Source organism: Rhineura floridana, chromosome 13 (assembly GCF_030035675.1).
Source record: "Rhineura floridana isolate rRhiFlo1 chromosome 13, rRhiFlo1.hap2, whole genome shotgun sequence".
NCBI lineage: Eukaryota > Metazoa > Chordata > Lepidosauria > Squamata > Rhineuridae > Rhineura > Rhineura floridana.
This window is the reverse complement of record NC_084492.1, coordinates 22,496,995-22,513,479: the sequence shown is the minus strand read 5'-3', so window position 1 is coordinate 22,513,479 and position 16,485 is coordinate 22,496,995. Positions and strand designations below refer to the sequence as shown.

The 16,485-nt window shown below is 41.9% G+C and overlaps 1 protein-coding gene across 1 annotated transcript in view; it reads right to left on the bottom strand.

Moving 5' to 3' along the window:
* Positions 1-127: 127 nt before the first annotated feature.
* SLC7A9 (solute carrier family 7 member 9) overlaps positions 128-16,485 on the bottom strand; it is a 34,698-nt gene continuing 18,340 nt past the window's right edge. The window contains exons 9-13 of the mRNA XM_061593756.1: positions 10,848-10,951; positions 8,608-8,704; positions 4,328-4,477; positions 3,560-3,734; positions 128-1,918 (exon numbers count right to left, since the gene is read on the bottom strand). Of these exons, the coding sequence (XP_061449740.1) occupies positions 1,854-1,918; positions 3,560-3,734; positions 4,328-4,477; positions 8,608-8,704; positions 10,848-10,951 (591 nt within the window). The 3' untranslated portion in view covers positions 128-1,853. The remainder of the gene's footprint in view (positions 1,919-3,559; positions 3,735-4,327; positions 4,478-8,607; positions 8,705-10,847; positions 10,952-16,485) is intronic.

The window sequence follows — 16,485 nt, the reverse complement described above, 5'->3', positions numbered from 1 at the left end:
ACTCTTAAAATCTGCCTCTGCTTCTTGGGAGTTTTTAGAAACCATTTATTTATATAGAAAATATAAACATATGTTGAAGGCATTTGTAATGCATCACAAAATAGTAGTACTGTAATGCTGAGTTTTGAGAATATGTAGAGAATCTAAAGGAGAATAGAGAAAGTTAAGGGAGAAATGTTGTGTTCTCCATTTACCAGATGTTCATCTGTAAGCTGGCCTTCCATGCTACATTTTAGGTTTACTTACAAATCTTTATAAATCTACCTTTGTAAAAGAGCAAAAAATGCATGTATGCTTGTTCACAAGATTGCTGCCCTTTGAGATTGGCTTACCCCAGTCAGTGGGAATAATCATACCAGCTGCCTCAGTTATGAGGCTGAGCACAGCATGGAAAACCTAGCAATGACTGCACACTCCAGACAAACATATTGTGAACCTGTGGTAAGAGGAAGGGTGTTAGCTATATCAAAGATGTGTCAGGTTGGATTTAGCCTTCACAACCATTGATAAATCCATCTTTCCTTTTACCAGCTTCCCAAGAGGTAGCTGTGTTCATCTGTAGCAGCAAATAAGCTTGTGGCACCTTTAAAGTCTTAACAGATTTATTATGGAATAAGCTTGTATTTATTTAAAATATCTATAACCTGCTCTCCATCCAAGGATTTTAGGGGAAGGCACACCAATAAGTAAAAGAAGAAATCTAACTACAGAGCAGCAAGTGGATAAAGAATAAAAAGTAAAACACAGGTGGCAGTCATTACCAGTCTAGCAGCAAGATTAACAAATAACAAGCTTGAGTAAACAAGGTTTTCACCAAGCAGATCTCTGAGCGAAAGCCATTATTCACAAGTGGGAAATGTTTGTACAGAGAGAAGGCCCATTTTCGGAAGTTGTAATAAAACTATTAAGTCTTTAAGGTGCTACAACCCCTCTGCTGTCTTTTCTTTTGAATTAGAGCAAAATAGCTAGATAATGAAGCTTCTAGTTCTGCAGGAACAGACTTGCATGCATTCTTTCTCAAAATACCCAGTTGTGCAGGACACTGAACTAGAAACAGTACAGCAGCAAACCTAGCTAAGGCTCTGTGTGTACAGACACACTTCCTATGTCTGAAATTCTTGTCTGTGCCATAGGCATGTTTGCAGGATAATTTGCCCTTAAGCATCAGGACAGACAGTCTATAGCCTTCTAGTCAACCTGGTAAAAATCTGCTTTGATTCTGAGAAAATAATTTCCATTGCGTTTCATGCTTCAGCAAGGCAAAGGCACACTTGATGAAAAGCTTCAACCCCTTTTCAGTATGCTACTTTTGTTGACTTCTTCAACTCCTAGAGTAAATACCATATGAATTCCGGTAACACCTTGATCACACTCCTTCTTCCCCATATGCTCACCAGTCATTTTCTTTGGGATCCTGCTGTTACTTATCTGTAAGACACATTTAATACGTGAAATTTCATCTTCATGCTTCCATGTTTGTTTGCTGATAGGTGGCACTGTAATACTACCTGTTCTGTTCTTTTAAGGTTAATGAAGAAAAAATGTGGAAATGCATTCTATTTTGATTTCCACATTTAAAATCAAGTCCAAGCCTAGAAATCCTCAGGTCTTTTCCCCCATTCAGATATTTTCTTACGATGTTGCAAATTTTTGAGTTCTATGTGCTGCAAAAATGAATACATGGAACGGAGGGAAAGAACAGACGTAAGGATGGTCCTTTTTTCAGAACACTGCCATACAGATGTTCCCTAGTCCTCAGCTTTGAGAGCTGTATTTATGGATATGAAATTATGTATGATGCCAGGTGAACCATCTTCAGGGCCTTTCCTTCCTAAGGATGTAAAATTTCAGTTTTATTCAGTAACTCCTTCTGGTGGAACAACTTCCAGAAGCATCTGAAGGTGCATTGTGATGGGCTCTGAAATACAGAAGTTGTTAAAAGTTATAAACCCTCTTTAGAAATGGCTTTTACACTGTAAGTTACCACAGCTTTTGTGAGACCATGTTCCCTTTGCACATAATTACTTCTGAGTCACAATGTTGACTGCAGGAGCCGGATTATGGCCTCTGCTTTTCCTATGGCCAAATTGAAATGGATTTGGAGAATTCCATTTCATAAAGGTGCCAGGTGGTGTGTGTAATGCTGAGCAAATCTTAAACCCATCTGTCTTTTTTCAGTTTTGGCACCTTGCAACTCCTGGAAACAGCAAGAGGCTAATTCAAAATCACCATACACTGCTTTAGAAAAATGGTGCTATTAGGGTAGAGTAGCATTCTGTTCCACTGAAACTAGTTCAATTGAGTTCTATTTACATTTTTATTTTTAACATGGGAAAACTATGGGCTGATTTTGTATAAAATGGTCACCTGTTGGCATGGTGACTGGCTTAGTGAGGGCTGGCAATGGCATCTCAGCCTACATTTCAGACCTTTTCCCTGAAGTGATGAGTTATAACCTTTGACATATGTTAAAATGCATTCAGAAGACCAATTGCCAGCATTAAAAAAAAGGGGATATCTCCCATATGTATATCGAACTATCTGCAACATCAAATTTTGGAGAAAAGATGGCTGATGGTTAGGAAGAAGCAGATATATTGTGATGGCTAAATGTCTTTAAAAATTTCGGAAGAAAGATGGGAAATGCCAATCAGAATGTTTTGTAACTGGAAACTCTAGCAAAGAACAAAGGACCACTGCATAGAAGTAATTCAACTTCCTGGGAGACCTGGAAACAGGGCTGCTATCTTTCTCAAGAAGGCTCTTGAGAGCAGAGGAAAGAAAAAGGTGGCAGCCCTAAATGCAAAAGGTGTTGCATCTCAGAACTCAGATTTTATATTTTATATTGGCACTCTCCACATTCCCATTCTATATGCAGTAAAGCACCACAATACTTCTCTAGCCACTCAAATAATTTAAGGGCCAGCCTTTGCTATTCTTGTGTCTCTGAGCATACTCTTTCTTTATTGATTTTTAGGCACTGCTCAGATTTCATTCACATAATTTCCTCCCTGCTGTGACTTGTGCATCTCACTTGTTCCTGTTTAAGAACCCTGTATAGTCTGTTCCTTCCTTTTTGAACCATGGTTTAATAGCCAGGCCCAGACTGGAAATGGACTGCCTTCAAGTCGATCCCAACTTATGGCTACCCTATGAATAGGGATTTCATGGTAAGCAGTATTCAGAGGGGGTTACCATTGCCTCCCTCTGAGGCTAGTCCTCCCCAGCTGGCTAGGACCTGCTCAGCTTGCCACAGCTGCACCAGCCAGCCCCTTCCTTGTCCGCAACTGCCAGCTGGGGGGCAACTGGGCTCCTTGGGACTATGCAGCTTGCCCACGGCTGCACAGGTGGCGGGCACGTAACCCCTGAGCCACTCCCTGTGGGAGTGATCTTTAGCTGGCCCTTGACACCCAGGAGACACAAGTGGGGATTTGAACTCGCAGACTCCCAGCAAGGCTGTCCTCCCCACTGTGCTATACCAGCTGTATGCAAGCCCAGATTATTTTGTCTCAAACCCATCTTTCTTAGATGGAAATCACCCATAAAAATATTTACTCACTTGAGATTTTTTGAGCCCAGCTGAATTTAAAATGGATAAAAAGTGTATAAAAGCCAAGTCCACCAAGGATAAATAGCACACAGTACAAATATGGCAACTCAGGTGCGCTGATGATGGGTGCCAGGACCAGCATAATGGAAACTATTATCACGATGATAGGGATGATAAAAGGTACCTGCAAGACAGGGAAATGCAACAATGTGTGTTGAGAAATCCCTGATCCTTGATTGGATTGAACTAGCAGGGTGAGTAACGCTCTGGCTCAAGAGTGTAGACTTTTTGTTCACATACTCCATTTTTACAATTTCGCTGTTGCATCAGGCACAGCATGAAAACTTTACGGGGGGACGGGAGGTTGGGGTTTGTTGTTTTGTAGAAGCTGGTGATTATGCAAAGTTTTGCCCAAATCCAGGCATCCCATATTTTTGTTAATTTCTGCATGCTACCCAAGTATCCTATCCTAGGCTATTTGGCACTGGCAATTTGATTTTTTTTCCCCCTGTATTTGACTTATGCATATTGTTTTCAGAAGTGTGAATTAAATAGGTTCACATATTAACCAATTTTCTCCCCCATCCCTAGCAGTTACAACTGTACAACAGGAATTGCCAGACCACCCTGGAGAACAATGGGAGAACTGACCATCATGCACAATCCTTCCCTGTCCCCCCAACTAATTTTAGCTACTATTGCTGAAAGGCACCAGAAGCCACATGACATCTAAATGAGGAAGTCCTGGCTAGGAATGTTTTCTGGTGTGATACTTACACGGATAGGCCTTCCCCAATCTTTTCTTGTAAAACGCATGACAATGAGTCCCAGCACAGTTAAACCATAAAATATCCAGACTGCAAAGCTAAAGTAGTTGATCAATGTATTGATGTCTCCTGGGATTACATAAATAATAGCTATTGCAGCCTGTAAGCAGAAGAGATGCATTGTAAGAAGGGCATGAATGAATAAAGATATTATGGCGTTGGGGGTGTACAAATACAATGGCTAATATTAATTTTAATTTTCTTGAAAAACTAATTTAAACATAAATTTGCTAATCCAGGATTAATCTTCACCAGGTGATTTGAAATTGCAGCTGTAATGCTTGATTGCTTCTTTATAATGCCAGACTTCCAGAGACACTTTTGCATGTAAACAGAAAGCAGCATGTAATTGCAGAGCTTTCAAAGAGTTTTAATTACAGAGCCAGAATACTGAGATTAGTTTATTTTTATTTTAAGATCTGAGATTGTATTTCAAAAACTGCCAATTAAGTGGCAGGGGCTCACGATAAGAGGTGTATAAAATCATGCATGTTGTGGAGCAAGTGGACAAAGACACATTTTTCTCCCTCTCTCCTAATATTAGAACCCAGGGCCATTCAGTGAAGCTGGATGTTGGGAGAGTCAGGATAGACGAAAGGAAAATCTTTTTCACACAGCACATAGTTAATGTGTAGAATTTGCTCCCATATAGGGTTGCCAGGTCTCTGGTTTTCGCCTAGAGACTGTTTTTTTGGGGGGGGCCTCTAGCTTTCATTTTAAAAAGTTAAGTTTCTAGGTGGTCTGGTTCAAAAGAATCCAAAATGTCAGCCACCACCATCCAGCAACATCTGTTAGTACAGGCTGCTCTAAACCCTGCCCTTTCAGGTATTTAGCCAACATGTGAAGTCAGGGTTGTAATTGACGAGATATGTTGACACCCCCCCCCAGGCAAATAGCTAAACCCCATTTCAAGTTCTTAGAACAGTTTCCTTTTCCTGCTTGTCTCACATCAGGAATTAAGTAAATATATAGCTTTCAGCAGCATAAACAGTACAGGCATACCCCGCTTTAACATACGCAATGGGACCGGAGCGTGTATGTAAAGTGAAAATGTACTTAAAGTGAAGCAATCATCTATGCATGTACTGCACTGCAATCGCCACTAGATGGCAGCGGCATCATGCCATTAAGTGTCCGTTACTGCAAAGCGCGTACGTTAAAGTGGAGTATGGAGCATGTACGTTATAGCGAGGCGACATTAAGTGAAGCGACGTTAAGCAGGGTATGCCTGTAGTTTCTCTGAACAGGATTGGGACTTGCTTCTTAGTAAACATGCATAGGATTGCACTACAAGAGAGGATCGCAGCAAGATCTTGGTAGGCGTTTTACATTACTTATACATTTTATCTTTCAAATAATTTTTGAACAGAAGTTTTAAAAAGGGTACATGCTGCAGTGTTATACTTGTCTAAGGAGTCAAACAAGTTTACATTTTACTGGACTGTTGAAGAGGGCAGTTTATTTGCCTTATTCATCACTTGTTTTGAAAACCTTCCCAATATGAAGCTTTTCTGGGAGTAAAGCTACAATGCTAATTCCACGTACCTGGAAGTTAACCCCATTTAATTAAGTAGGACTTACTTTTGAGTAGACATGGTTAGGATTGTGCTGAAAATCAGTGGGACTTCTAAGTGAATGTAGAAAAGGATTGTGTTGTAAATCTTTCCCCCTCCAAACCTTTTTTAAAGCAGTTATAGGCAGGGTTTACTTAGATGTCATTGCTTTTATTTGGCAGGAAACTAATACTTAATTTTTTTAAAAAAGTTCTGCAGTGACTTCCGGGAAGGGTGACTTAGCCTGTGCCTGCTTTTGAGACGGGCTCCTGCCTCAAAAGAAGCTTATTCAGATATATCAGTCAGTTTTTTCTTTTTTTTTTGACTGATTAAACTTCTCCCGGGCAGGGAGAAACGAAGAGATTAACCTCAAAGCCTATTTTTGTTGGGACGACCAGATCTCATTAATTTATGGGACGAGGTCCAGCCGACGAAGGTGGGACGGATTTTCAACAGCAAGCTCTATCTGTTAAAGCGAACGTTCATCTTATCTTCTAAGAGAGAACGCATTAACAGGCAAGCACCCTTCTTTCTATATTTTTCTTTTACTTGACTTAAATTGTTGCTGTTTAAAAGAGATTTGCCAGATTGATCGGTTTTTGACATCTTACTGGGGAGCCGTAACTTCTCTCTGCTACGCACTAATTAATAGCTTATCTCTGTTTTTGTTGCAAAAAGCTGTCCTGGATTTGCATTCTAAAGATACACACAGAAGAGGGATTTCTATTCCAGATTTTTATTTTGAAAAATATTATACTGTTTTGAGACTACTTTCTTTTTGGTCTATTTTATTTTGACGAATCTGTTTCTTGACGATTGCCATTAATTGTTTTGATCCTGGGAACTGCATTTTGTTTACTTAACTATTGGAGAGATAAGGCTGTCTGCTCTGTTTATACTGTGATGTCACCAAGTCTGGAGTATTAACCCAATTGTTGCTGAAATAAGAAGTGGTTTTCCTATATTTTTTTTTTAAAATGGCAATTAAGAAAGTGGCTGAGAATCTGGAAATAACTATGTTTCAGAAAATAATGGATGAGATTGAGATAACGAAAATTGAATTGAGTAAAATGAAGCAGGAGATTAAAGATATAAGGGTCCCTGTGAGAGAGGTGACCCTGGAAGGGGTCCCTGTGAGAGAGGAGACCCCGGAGATTGGAACAGGGGTCCCTGTGAGAGAGGAGACCCTGGAGACTGGAATAGGGGTCCCTGTGAGAGAGGAGATCCCGGAGATTGGAACAAACGTGGAACAGGAACAAGATTTGGAGTCTATGGACTTTAGAAATAAAATCTATTGTTTGGAACTCAATGTTATCTCTGAAGAAATTAATGAAGATTCTAGAGATAAAGTTATCAATGGCATGGATTATCTTCTGGACTGGAATGATGTGATGGAGCCCAATATAGAGAAAATCTATGGAATTAACTGCAGCCATGTGACAATGGAAAAACTTTTAAGAGATGACCCAGTGTATTTTGAAAAAAAGAACAGAGATATGATTTTACAGCAGTATTTCAGCAACCTATTCAGAATGGATGGCAAGAAAATATTTGGGATAGAGGTAATTCCCATCAGACTCTTACTATATGACTATGGCTTTGACAGCAAGATTATTATGGAATACTGATAATGGAAGATTGGATATTGAAATTACTGGACTTAACAAGACTACTGAAGATGGAAGATGAAAAATGGAACTAATAGAGATAATAGAACAATGGCTACTGAAATTACTGAACCTAACAGATTCTGATGTGATTGATTAATTGAAATGTTTATTTTGACTATGGTTATGACAATAAGATTATCATAATTAGTAATGAGATGGATTAATCGATATGCTTATCTGGAAAAAAAAATTGATAGATATATTTCTTAAAGAATTGAAATCTCTCTTTGACTTTTTGTGGAAAGAATAAAGTAATGTTTATGAGATTTGATGATTAAGTAAGATAACTACTGGAGGAAAGTGATTTTATAATATGACTTAAGAGACAGGATTGCTATATATTATAGACTTATAACTGATTTGATCTTTGACAAATGGGAAGTCAATATTTTACTCTTTATTTTTTATTTTTTTTTGATTTTTTTTCTTTTTTTCTTTTTGTTTAACTATTTTTGATTTTGTTTTTTGTCTTTGAATGTTTTATGATTTTGTCTTGTATGTTTTATGAAAATTTGAATAAAAATTATTGAAAAAAAAAAATAAAAAAGTTCTGCAGTGGCTAACTGGTTTTGACAATAAACTGTTATATGTGGTGTATGTATTTTTACATCTCCATTTTGTGTGTATATGGAATATTTCCACAACCCTGTAAGATAGGGTTGGAAACCAAGGCAGCTCACAACAAGAAATAAATCCATTTAAAATCCAATAACCATAAAACAAATATAAAGCAGTTGCAAAACAGCTTAAAGTGGCATGATTCTGAATTTTGGATTGAGTGAAGTTCCTTATCAGTGAATTGTAGTCCTGTGCATGCTTCCTTGTCTGAGTAAGACCCACTGAATACAATGGGACTTGCTTCTGAGTAAACATGCATAGAATTGTACTATACATATCTTTACAGGTTGTAAATATTTTTACAGCTTCCCAAAGGCATGTGGTTGGCCACTGTGAGAAAAAAATGGGCCCTTCCTCTGTTCTTATGACACTTCAGGAATCATACTTACATGAAATATGATAGCCGGCGCTGGAGTGAAACGCTTGATACTGATGTAAGACAGCACCTTTAACATGTGCCCTTCACGACCTGCTACATAAACAAGCCTGGGAAGACAAATTGTTTTGGTTAGAGAAGCTGTTTTGATGGGGTAACCTAGTGGAAAGGATGACAAGTTTCCTGTACCTTTAATAATTTCACAGGAGGAGGATTTTTCTTCTCTGGTTTAATGGCGAGGCAAGGCCAAGGTAAGGCCCTCTTACCGCCACTTCCTGGCAAACAGGATTGCCACTCATCACTCACAGCCTTTCATAAAGCTTCACAGCCTTCACAAACTCCCATAAAACCTCCCAACACCACACTCCATAGATTCTTGTCCTGAAGGACAGTCCCCGCCAACAAGTCTGTAAGCCCCAGATCACTGAACCATACAAAGGAGAGGCGCTCTGTGTTGCACGTACCACAAACAGTCCCATAGAACACAATCATCTGTTTCTTCCACCCTGCAAACCTCACAACACCCAGAATCAATCCTCCCACCCTTGCACAAAGCACTCTGGAAAGCACAATGCCCAGTCAAGACACTCTGAACAGACTAACCTGCCTCTGCTGCCCTTTTCAATTCAAGAAGGAATATTGGCACATACCACTTGTCATGGAGGGAAAGAAAAGCTGTGCCTGCAGAAATTTCTTCTATACAATGGAAGTTGTGGGGATCTGTCTTACCTTTCCAAGCGATTATGCACTTTGATATAAGGGACAGTTTGAATAGAGTTTCATAATCTCTGTTTATCATGTTATGCAGTAAAATATTGAGATTTTGGGACTATGGAGAGGCTACCAGGAACTAGCTGTAATGGCTGTGATTTGACCAAAAACAAGACGGTAAATTATTAAGTCCAGTGCTGCAAGCATAAGAGTCTGGGAAATGGGATGAGATTCACATACACTGTAAATAATGGGTTACACATTTTGTCCTGCTTTGTTTCCAATACATGCAAGTGATGATAAATTTAGGCTTCTTTTTCTCCTCTCTACCATCTTTCCCACAGCAACTAAGAAAAGTTAGACGCTTGTAAACTTCAACCAACTTGTTTTAATCATAGAAGCTTGTTTGCCCCAATCTTCAGAATGTTGTTGATGTTATGTGCCTTCAAGTTGATTACGACTTATGGCGACCCTATGAATCAGTGATCTCCAAAAGCATCTGTCATGAACCACCCTGTTCAGATCTTGTAAGTTCAGGTCTGTGGCTTCCTTTATGGAATCAACCCATCTCTTGTTTGGCCTTCCTCTTTTTCTACTCCCTTCTGTTTTTCCCAGCATTATTGTCTTCTCTAGTGAATCATGTCTTCTCATGATGTGTCCAAACTGTATGATAACCTCCATTTCATCATTTTAACTTCTAGTGACAGTTCTGGTTTAATTTGTTCTAACACCCAATTATTTGTCTTTTTCGCAGTCCATGATATGCGCAAAGCTCTCCTCCAGCACCACATTTCAAATGAGTTGATTTTTCTCTTATCCACTTTTTTCACTGTCCAACTTTCACATCTATACATAGAGATCGGGAATACCATGGTCTGAATGATCCTGACTTTAGTGTTCAGTGATACATCTTTGCATTTGAGGACCTTTTCTAGTTCTCTCATAGCGGCCCTCCCCAGTCCTAGCCTTCTTCTGATTTCTTGACTAATCTTCAGAATAGCAGGATTTAAATGTAATAAATTACCATGTCCCTTTTAATGAGAGCATGATTCAGCGTCAGATAACTTCAAAATGGCACTGTGAAATACTCCTTCCTGCATCCTGTGTTCCTGCATTGAGCAGGGGGTTGGAGTCGATGGCTTTATAGGCCCCTTCCAACTCTACTGTTCTACGATTCTATGATTCACACAGTGAATCACTAACACATGGAATTACTTGTTTGCAGAATGCTGGGACAGCTCCCAGCCTAAGTGCCCTGAAAATGACTGGATTAATTCAGAGGATAACTAAACACCAAGGAGCAATGTACTCCTAATTACCAGATGATTGGGACAGCTGGCTCCAAAACACCCGGCTTTTGAGTGTCACCTGGGCATTTGCCTGCTCAAAACGGCATACTGGATCACCTAAACTACTATGGCAATTGTGATGTTCTTAACTCCATGTACACATGAGCACAGAAGTATTGCAATCTGGATTCTATGGCGGAGGTGGCCACATCAGACAATTTCAGCCTGTGCAATGGATAATTTAGGGTTTTACCTGCCAGCAGTAAAGCAGCTCCCATTGGCCGCTCCAATGGTAGAAAAAGCTACAAAGAGAGGGACTATCCAGGAAGCAGGATAAAGAACTCTGTCTCCAAAGGTCTGCAATATAATAATAATAATAAATTTTATTTATTGGTCGCCTATCTGTCCAGGTTAGTGGACACTCTAGGCGACTTACAACGGCAAAAACAATACATAGTATACAGCATAATAAACCAATAACATATCATAATCAGTTTAAAACAATTCCAGTTAAAAGCCCATAAAAATCAATCTTCCCCCATTCCATAGGCCCGCCTGAACAGCCAGGTCTTTAAGGCTTTGCGAAAACCCATCAGGGAGGGAGCATGTCGGAGATCGAGAGGAAGGGAATTCCAGAGGGTGGGGGCCACAATTGAAAATGCCCTCTCTCTGGTCCGCACCAGCCTAGCTGTTTTAACCGGTGGGACCGAGAGAAGGTCTTGTGAGGCTGATCTTGTCAGGCGGCATAATTGGTGATTCTGTAGGCGCTCCTTCAGATAGACTGGGCCGAAACCGTATAGGGTTTTAAAGGTCAACACCAACACCTTGAATTGGGCCCGGTAAGCAACTGGTAACCAGTGAAGATCTATTAACACTCACGTGATATGATCACGGCGACGGCTGTGCTTAATCAAGCGTGCCGCCACATTCTGTACCTGCTGTAACTTCCGGACCGTGTTCAAGGGTAACCCCACGTAGAGCGCATTACAGTAGTCTAAGCGAGAGGAGACCAGGGCATGTATCACCCATGGGAGCAGATGAACAGGAAGGTAGGGTCGCAGCCTCCGTATCAGATGTAACTGATACCAAGCTGCCCGACTCACCGCCGAGACCTGAGCCTCCATGGACAGCCTGTAGTCAAGAATGACCCCGAGGCTGCGGACCTGGTCCTTCAGGGGTAATCTCACCCCATTAAGCATCAGGTCCGTAATACCCAGCCTTCCTCTGTCTCCCACAAGCAACACCTTGGTCTTGTCGGGATTCAGCTTCAGCCTGTTCTCTCCCATCCATCCACTTACGGATTCCAGGCACTTGGACATGGTATCCACAGCCAACTCTGGTGAGGACTTAAATGAGAGAGAGAGCTGAGTGTCATCCGCATATTGGTGACACTTCAGCCCAAAACTCCTGATGATGGCCCCCAGCGGTTTTACATAAATGTTAAACAGCATGGGAGAGAGGATAGAGCCCTGTGGCACCCCACAATTAAGAGGCCAAGGGTCTGATACCTCATCTCCCAAAGCTACCCGTTGGTGCCTATCTGAGAGATAGGAATGGAACCACTGTAAAACAGTGCCCCCTATTCCCAATCCCCCTAGGCGATCCAACAGGATACCGTAGTCAACGGTATCGAAAGCCGCTGAGAGATCTAGGAGGATGAGGAAGGTATATTCTCTCCTATCCAACGCCCTCCTCATATCATCCACCAGAGCGACCAAGGCTGTTTCAGTTCCATGTCTAGTCCTGAAACCCGATTGGAATGGATCTAAATAATCCTTTTCCTCCAAGTGTGTCTGTAACTGTCTGGCCACCACTCGCTCAATTACCTTGCCTAAGAATGGTAAATTAGAAACTGGGTGGAAGTTATTCAGCTCTTGGGGATCCAAGGAGGGTTTTTTTAAGATGGGCTTTATCACCGCCTCCTTGAGGGCTGATGGCATTGCACCCTCTTTCAAGGATGCATTTACCACTGCCTTGATCCCTTCGCTCAGTCTCTCTTTGCAACTCGTGACAAGCCACGAAGGGCAAGGATCAAGTAGACAGGTGGTTGGCTTCACAGTACTGAGCACCTTGTCCACTTCCTCAGAGGGAAGAGGCTGAAACCAATCCCACCGGACCGGAATGCAACTGGCCGACCCTGGCCTACTACCTGTATCCATGGCGAACGGAATCATGCTCTTCAGGCGCTCGATTTTACCAGCAAAGTGTTTAGCAAAAATGTCACAGGAGATTTTAGATTGCTCCATGGGTTCCTGAGCAACTGGACCGACCAGGCTTCGGACCACCTGGAACAATCTCCTGGGACAACACTCTGCTGACGCAATAGAGGCAGCAAAGAATTCCCTCTTTGTTGCCTTTGTTGCCACCTGGTAGGCAGCTATTGCCGCTCTAACCAGTGTCCGATCGTCTTCAGTGCGAGATTTCCACCACTGGCGCTCAAGTTGTCTCACCTCCTGTCTCAGACCCCGCAACCGTGGTGTATACCAGGGTGCTGTCTGAGTTCTATTCAGGGGGAGAGGACGTTTCGGAGCCACCCTATCCAAAGCCCCAGTGATCTCCCTGTTCCACTCCATCACCAGGGCTTCAGCCGGGCGTCCTTCAGTCAGCTCCAAATCACCCAGCGCATTCAGGAATCCCTGCGGTTCCATCAGGTGTCTGGGGCGGACCATCCTAATAGGTCCTTGTCCCCTGCGGAGGGTGTGCGGCATCGAGAGATCTATATTCACCAGATAGTGATCTGACCATGACACAGGGTTAGAAGAAACAGCCCCCATTTTCAGAACACATCCCTCCCCTCCTGAGACAGACACAAGGTCAATAGCATGACCGGCTACATGGGTGGGCCCCGTATTACTAAGGTGCAGATCCCAAGAAGTCATGGTTTCAATGAAATCCCAAGGGGCTCCCGTAAGGGCAGTCTCGGCGTGTACGTTGAAATCCCCTACAACCAATAGGTTGGGGGAAAGCAACCGCACGCTCGAGATCACCTCGAGCACCTCGGTCAGGGAGTCTGCTGTGCAGTGGGGTGGGCAGTACACAAGTAGAATCCCTAAACTGCCCTTTGGGCCCAACCTCCAGTACATGCAATCAACAAACTTGGTCTCATGGAGAGGGGGTCTGGCAAAAACCAGAGATCCCCAATAGATGACTGCCACTCCCACTCCCTGCCTACCAATTCTCGGCTGCTGTGCGTATCGGAAACCGGCTGGACACATGGCCCCAAGTATAGGAGCTGAGGCCTCATCCAGCCAGGTCTCCGTAATACATACCAGGTCTGCGTTCTCATCCAAGATCATGTCATGGATGAGCGCTGTTTTTTGTACCACAGACCTGGCATTACACAACAGCAGTCGAAGACTGGATGGAGTACTGCATCCCCCAGTTATCTTCTGGTTGTGGACAGGTCCGGAACAAGGGATGGATATTATGCATCTATCCCTTGTTTCCCTATGCTGGCGTGGCCTGCCACTTGCGCCTCTCCAGGATCTGCCGCCCAGCCTTTCAATATCATGGCTCCCCACCCTTCTCACAGTATCCCCTCCCGGTCTACACATATCTCCCTCCCTGTTCGCCAGTCAGGCAGGCCCTTGCCCCTACCTCTCACCTTCCACCACTCCTGCAATGGAAGGAATTAAAATAAAGCCCATGTTTAAGTGTAGAGGTCAACCCATCGGGCATGTTAAGATACAGTAACAGTAAAGATGCTTTATAAAAAGCTTGCATGACTTTTTAGAAAAGCATATCAGTGAGATAGTGGCATAATATGATCCTTTTCTTCAGGCTGCATACAGATTTATTATTTCTTTGGAGCAACAGAAGTGTCTTCCCCATCACAGCTACAAAAGCAGCAGGGCCCATTTCCTCATGGGCAAACTTCCAGGGGCCACACGCTAGGGGTGGGCAAGGACCAGAGGCAAAATTGGGAGGAGCAATAGATGCAGCTCTTATCTTTGTACAGTAAATTACATTCCGGCCATGCAAATATTACTGGTTTCTGTACATACACCTCTCCATCCAGACAAGCCAGAGGCATTGTCACAGTAAAGCACTCAAACAGGGTGAAAGAAGGCTGTGGCCTGAGGACAGGTCATGGCCTAGAGAACCTCAGAGAGCCACATTTGCCCCCGGGCCTGAGGGTGTAACAACAGTCCTAGGCAGCAGCTTAATAACTGTCCACAAACATGATGAAGAAGGGAAGAAGAATCGCTCTTGAGAGAAGGGAAGCTTTTGTAACTTTCATATCCCATGCAAGTAAATGGACTGGTGAAACTGAGCGCTATTGGGTTTAATTCAACTAGGTTATACTCTGAGTAAATCCATTTAAATTAATGGATCTACTCTTCAGTATGCCCATAATTTTTGAATAAGAAGCCTGTGAATGTCCTGGAGTTTTATCAACACTTCCATTGTTGCACCTGCCCTGGGACCTTATAATAATAACAAGGAATGAAAGATACCTGAAAGATATCATATACAGTACCTAATATACCCAGTCAGTCACTGCACTCTGCAGGTGAGGGCATCCTGCAAATACCATCTTATCAGGAGGTCCACTTCACACAGCAGAGGAAGCAGACCTATAGTGTGGTGGCACCAACCCTTTGGAATTCCCTCCCCTTAAATATTAGACAGACACCTTCTCTGTTATCTTTTCGGTGCCTACTGAAGACCCTCTTTCAACAAGCCTTTTAAGGAGAGACCTTATCCCAGTCTGCGTCTGTGTTAGAACTGCTTTTTAAGATGTTTTTAAAGCTGTTTTTTAAAAGTTTTGTTAAAGATGCTTTGTTTTAATATGTTTTTTGAAGATGTTTTGTTTTAATATATTTTAAAGTCTCTTGTTTTTAAGAGGTTTTAGAGTGCTTTTAGTGGTTTTGTTTGCTGCCCTGGGCACCTTCTGGGATGAAGGGCAGGACATAGATTTTATAAATAAATAAAGTTGGGATGGGTGGGCAGATTAATCTATTTATGGTGTGTGACAGTTTCACATGCAGCCTTCATGTGAAACTGACACATTTTTGCATTCATCCACAATTTTTTTAAAATGCACGCAAATTTGTACTTCTGTTTTTTTACAAAATACATACCTCTTAATATATTTTATCCCCCAAATATGCATTTTTATACGCATTCTGGTTTTGGTTTTGGTTTTGAGCTGAGAACTGCATCACAGAATTCAGAGAACTGTGAAATCCAAAGGACAACTGCCTTCCAGTCCACATATTAGTCTCAGAAATGCCGATCAGGTCAGTTCATAATGGAATTTTCAAAGAACAAATCCCTCAGGCATTCCTAGAACGAAGAAGCCTTAAAAGGAAACCCCCTCTCTCGCTATTTGTGCTACGTGCTAATTTTGTTAATGCAAGATAGCCAATAAAAGAGAAAGCTGATGTACATGCTATTCTAACCAAATGATGTTGTATATTTGCATTAAAAACATATTTAAGCTCACTATGTAAAATTGCCCTGAGAGTGTTTCTATTGGAATTAGATTCAGTCTTTGTATTAGAGAGCCAATGTGGTGGAGTGAATAGCATGTTCAACTTGGATTAAGGAGGCCTGAGCTCAAACCCCCACATTTATAAAAAACAAGATAATTTGTATTTGCAATCCTAGCATTATTAGAGAGTCCCACTGAATTCAGCGAGACTTACCTCCAAATAAATGTTCTTAAGGTTGCACTGCATATATGGAATCACAGAGTTGGAAGGGATCTTGTAGGTAATTTACTTATTTATTATGTTTATACCCCGCCTTTCTTTTCATCATAGAAACCCAAGGCTTACATATGGTTCCCAGGCGGTCTCCCATCCAGGCACTGACCAGACCTGACCTCATGTGCCTTCAGACCATAGTCTAACCCAGCCTTTCCCAACCAGTGTGCCTCCAGATGT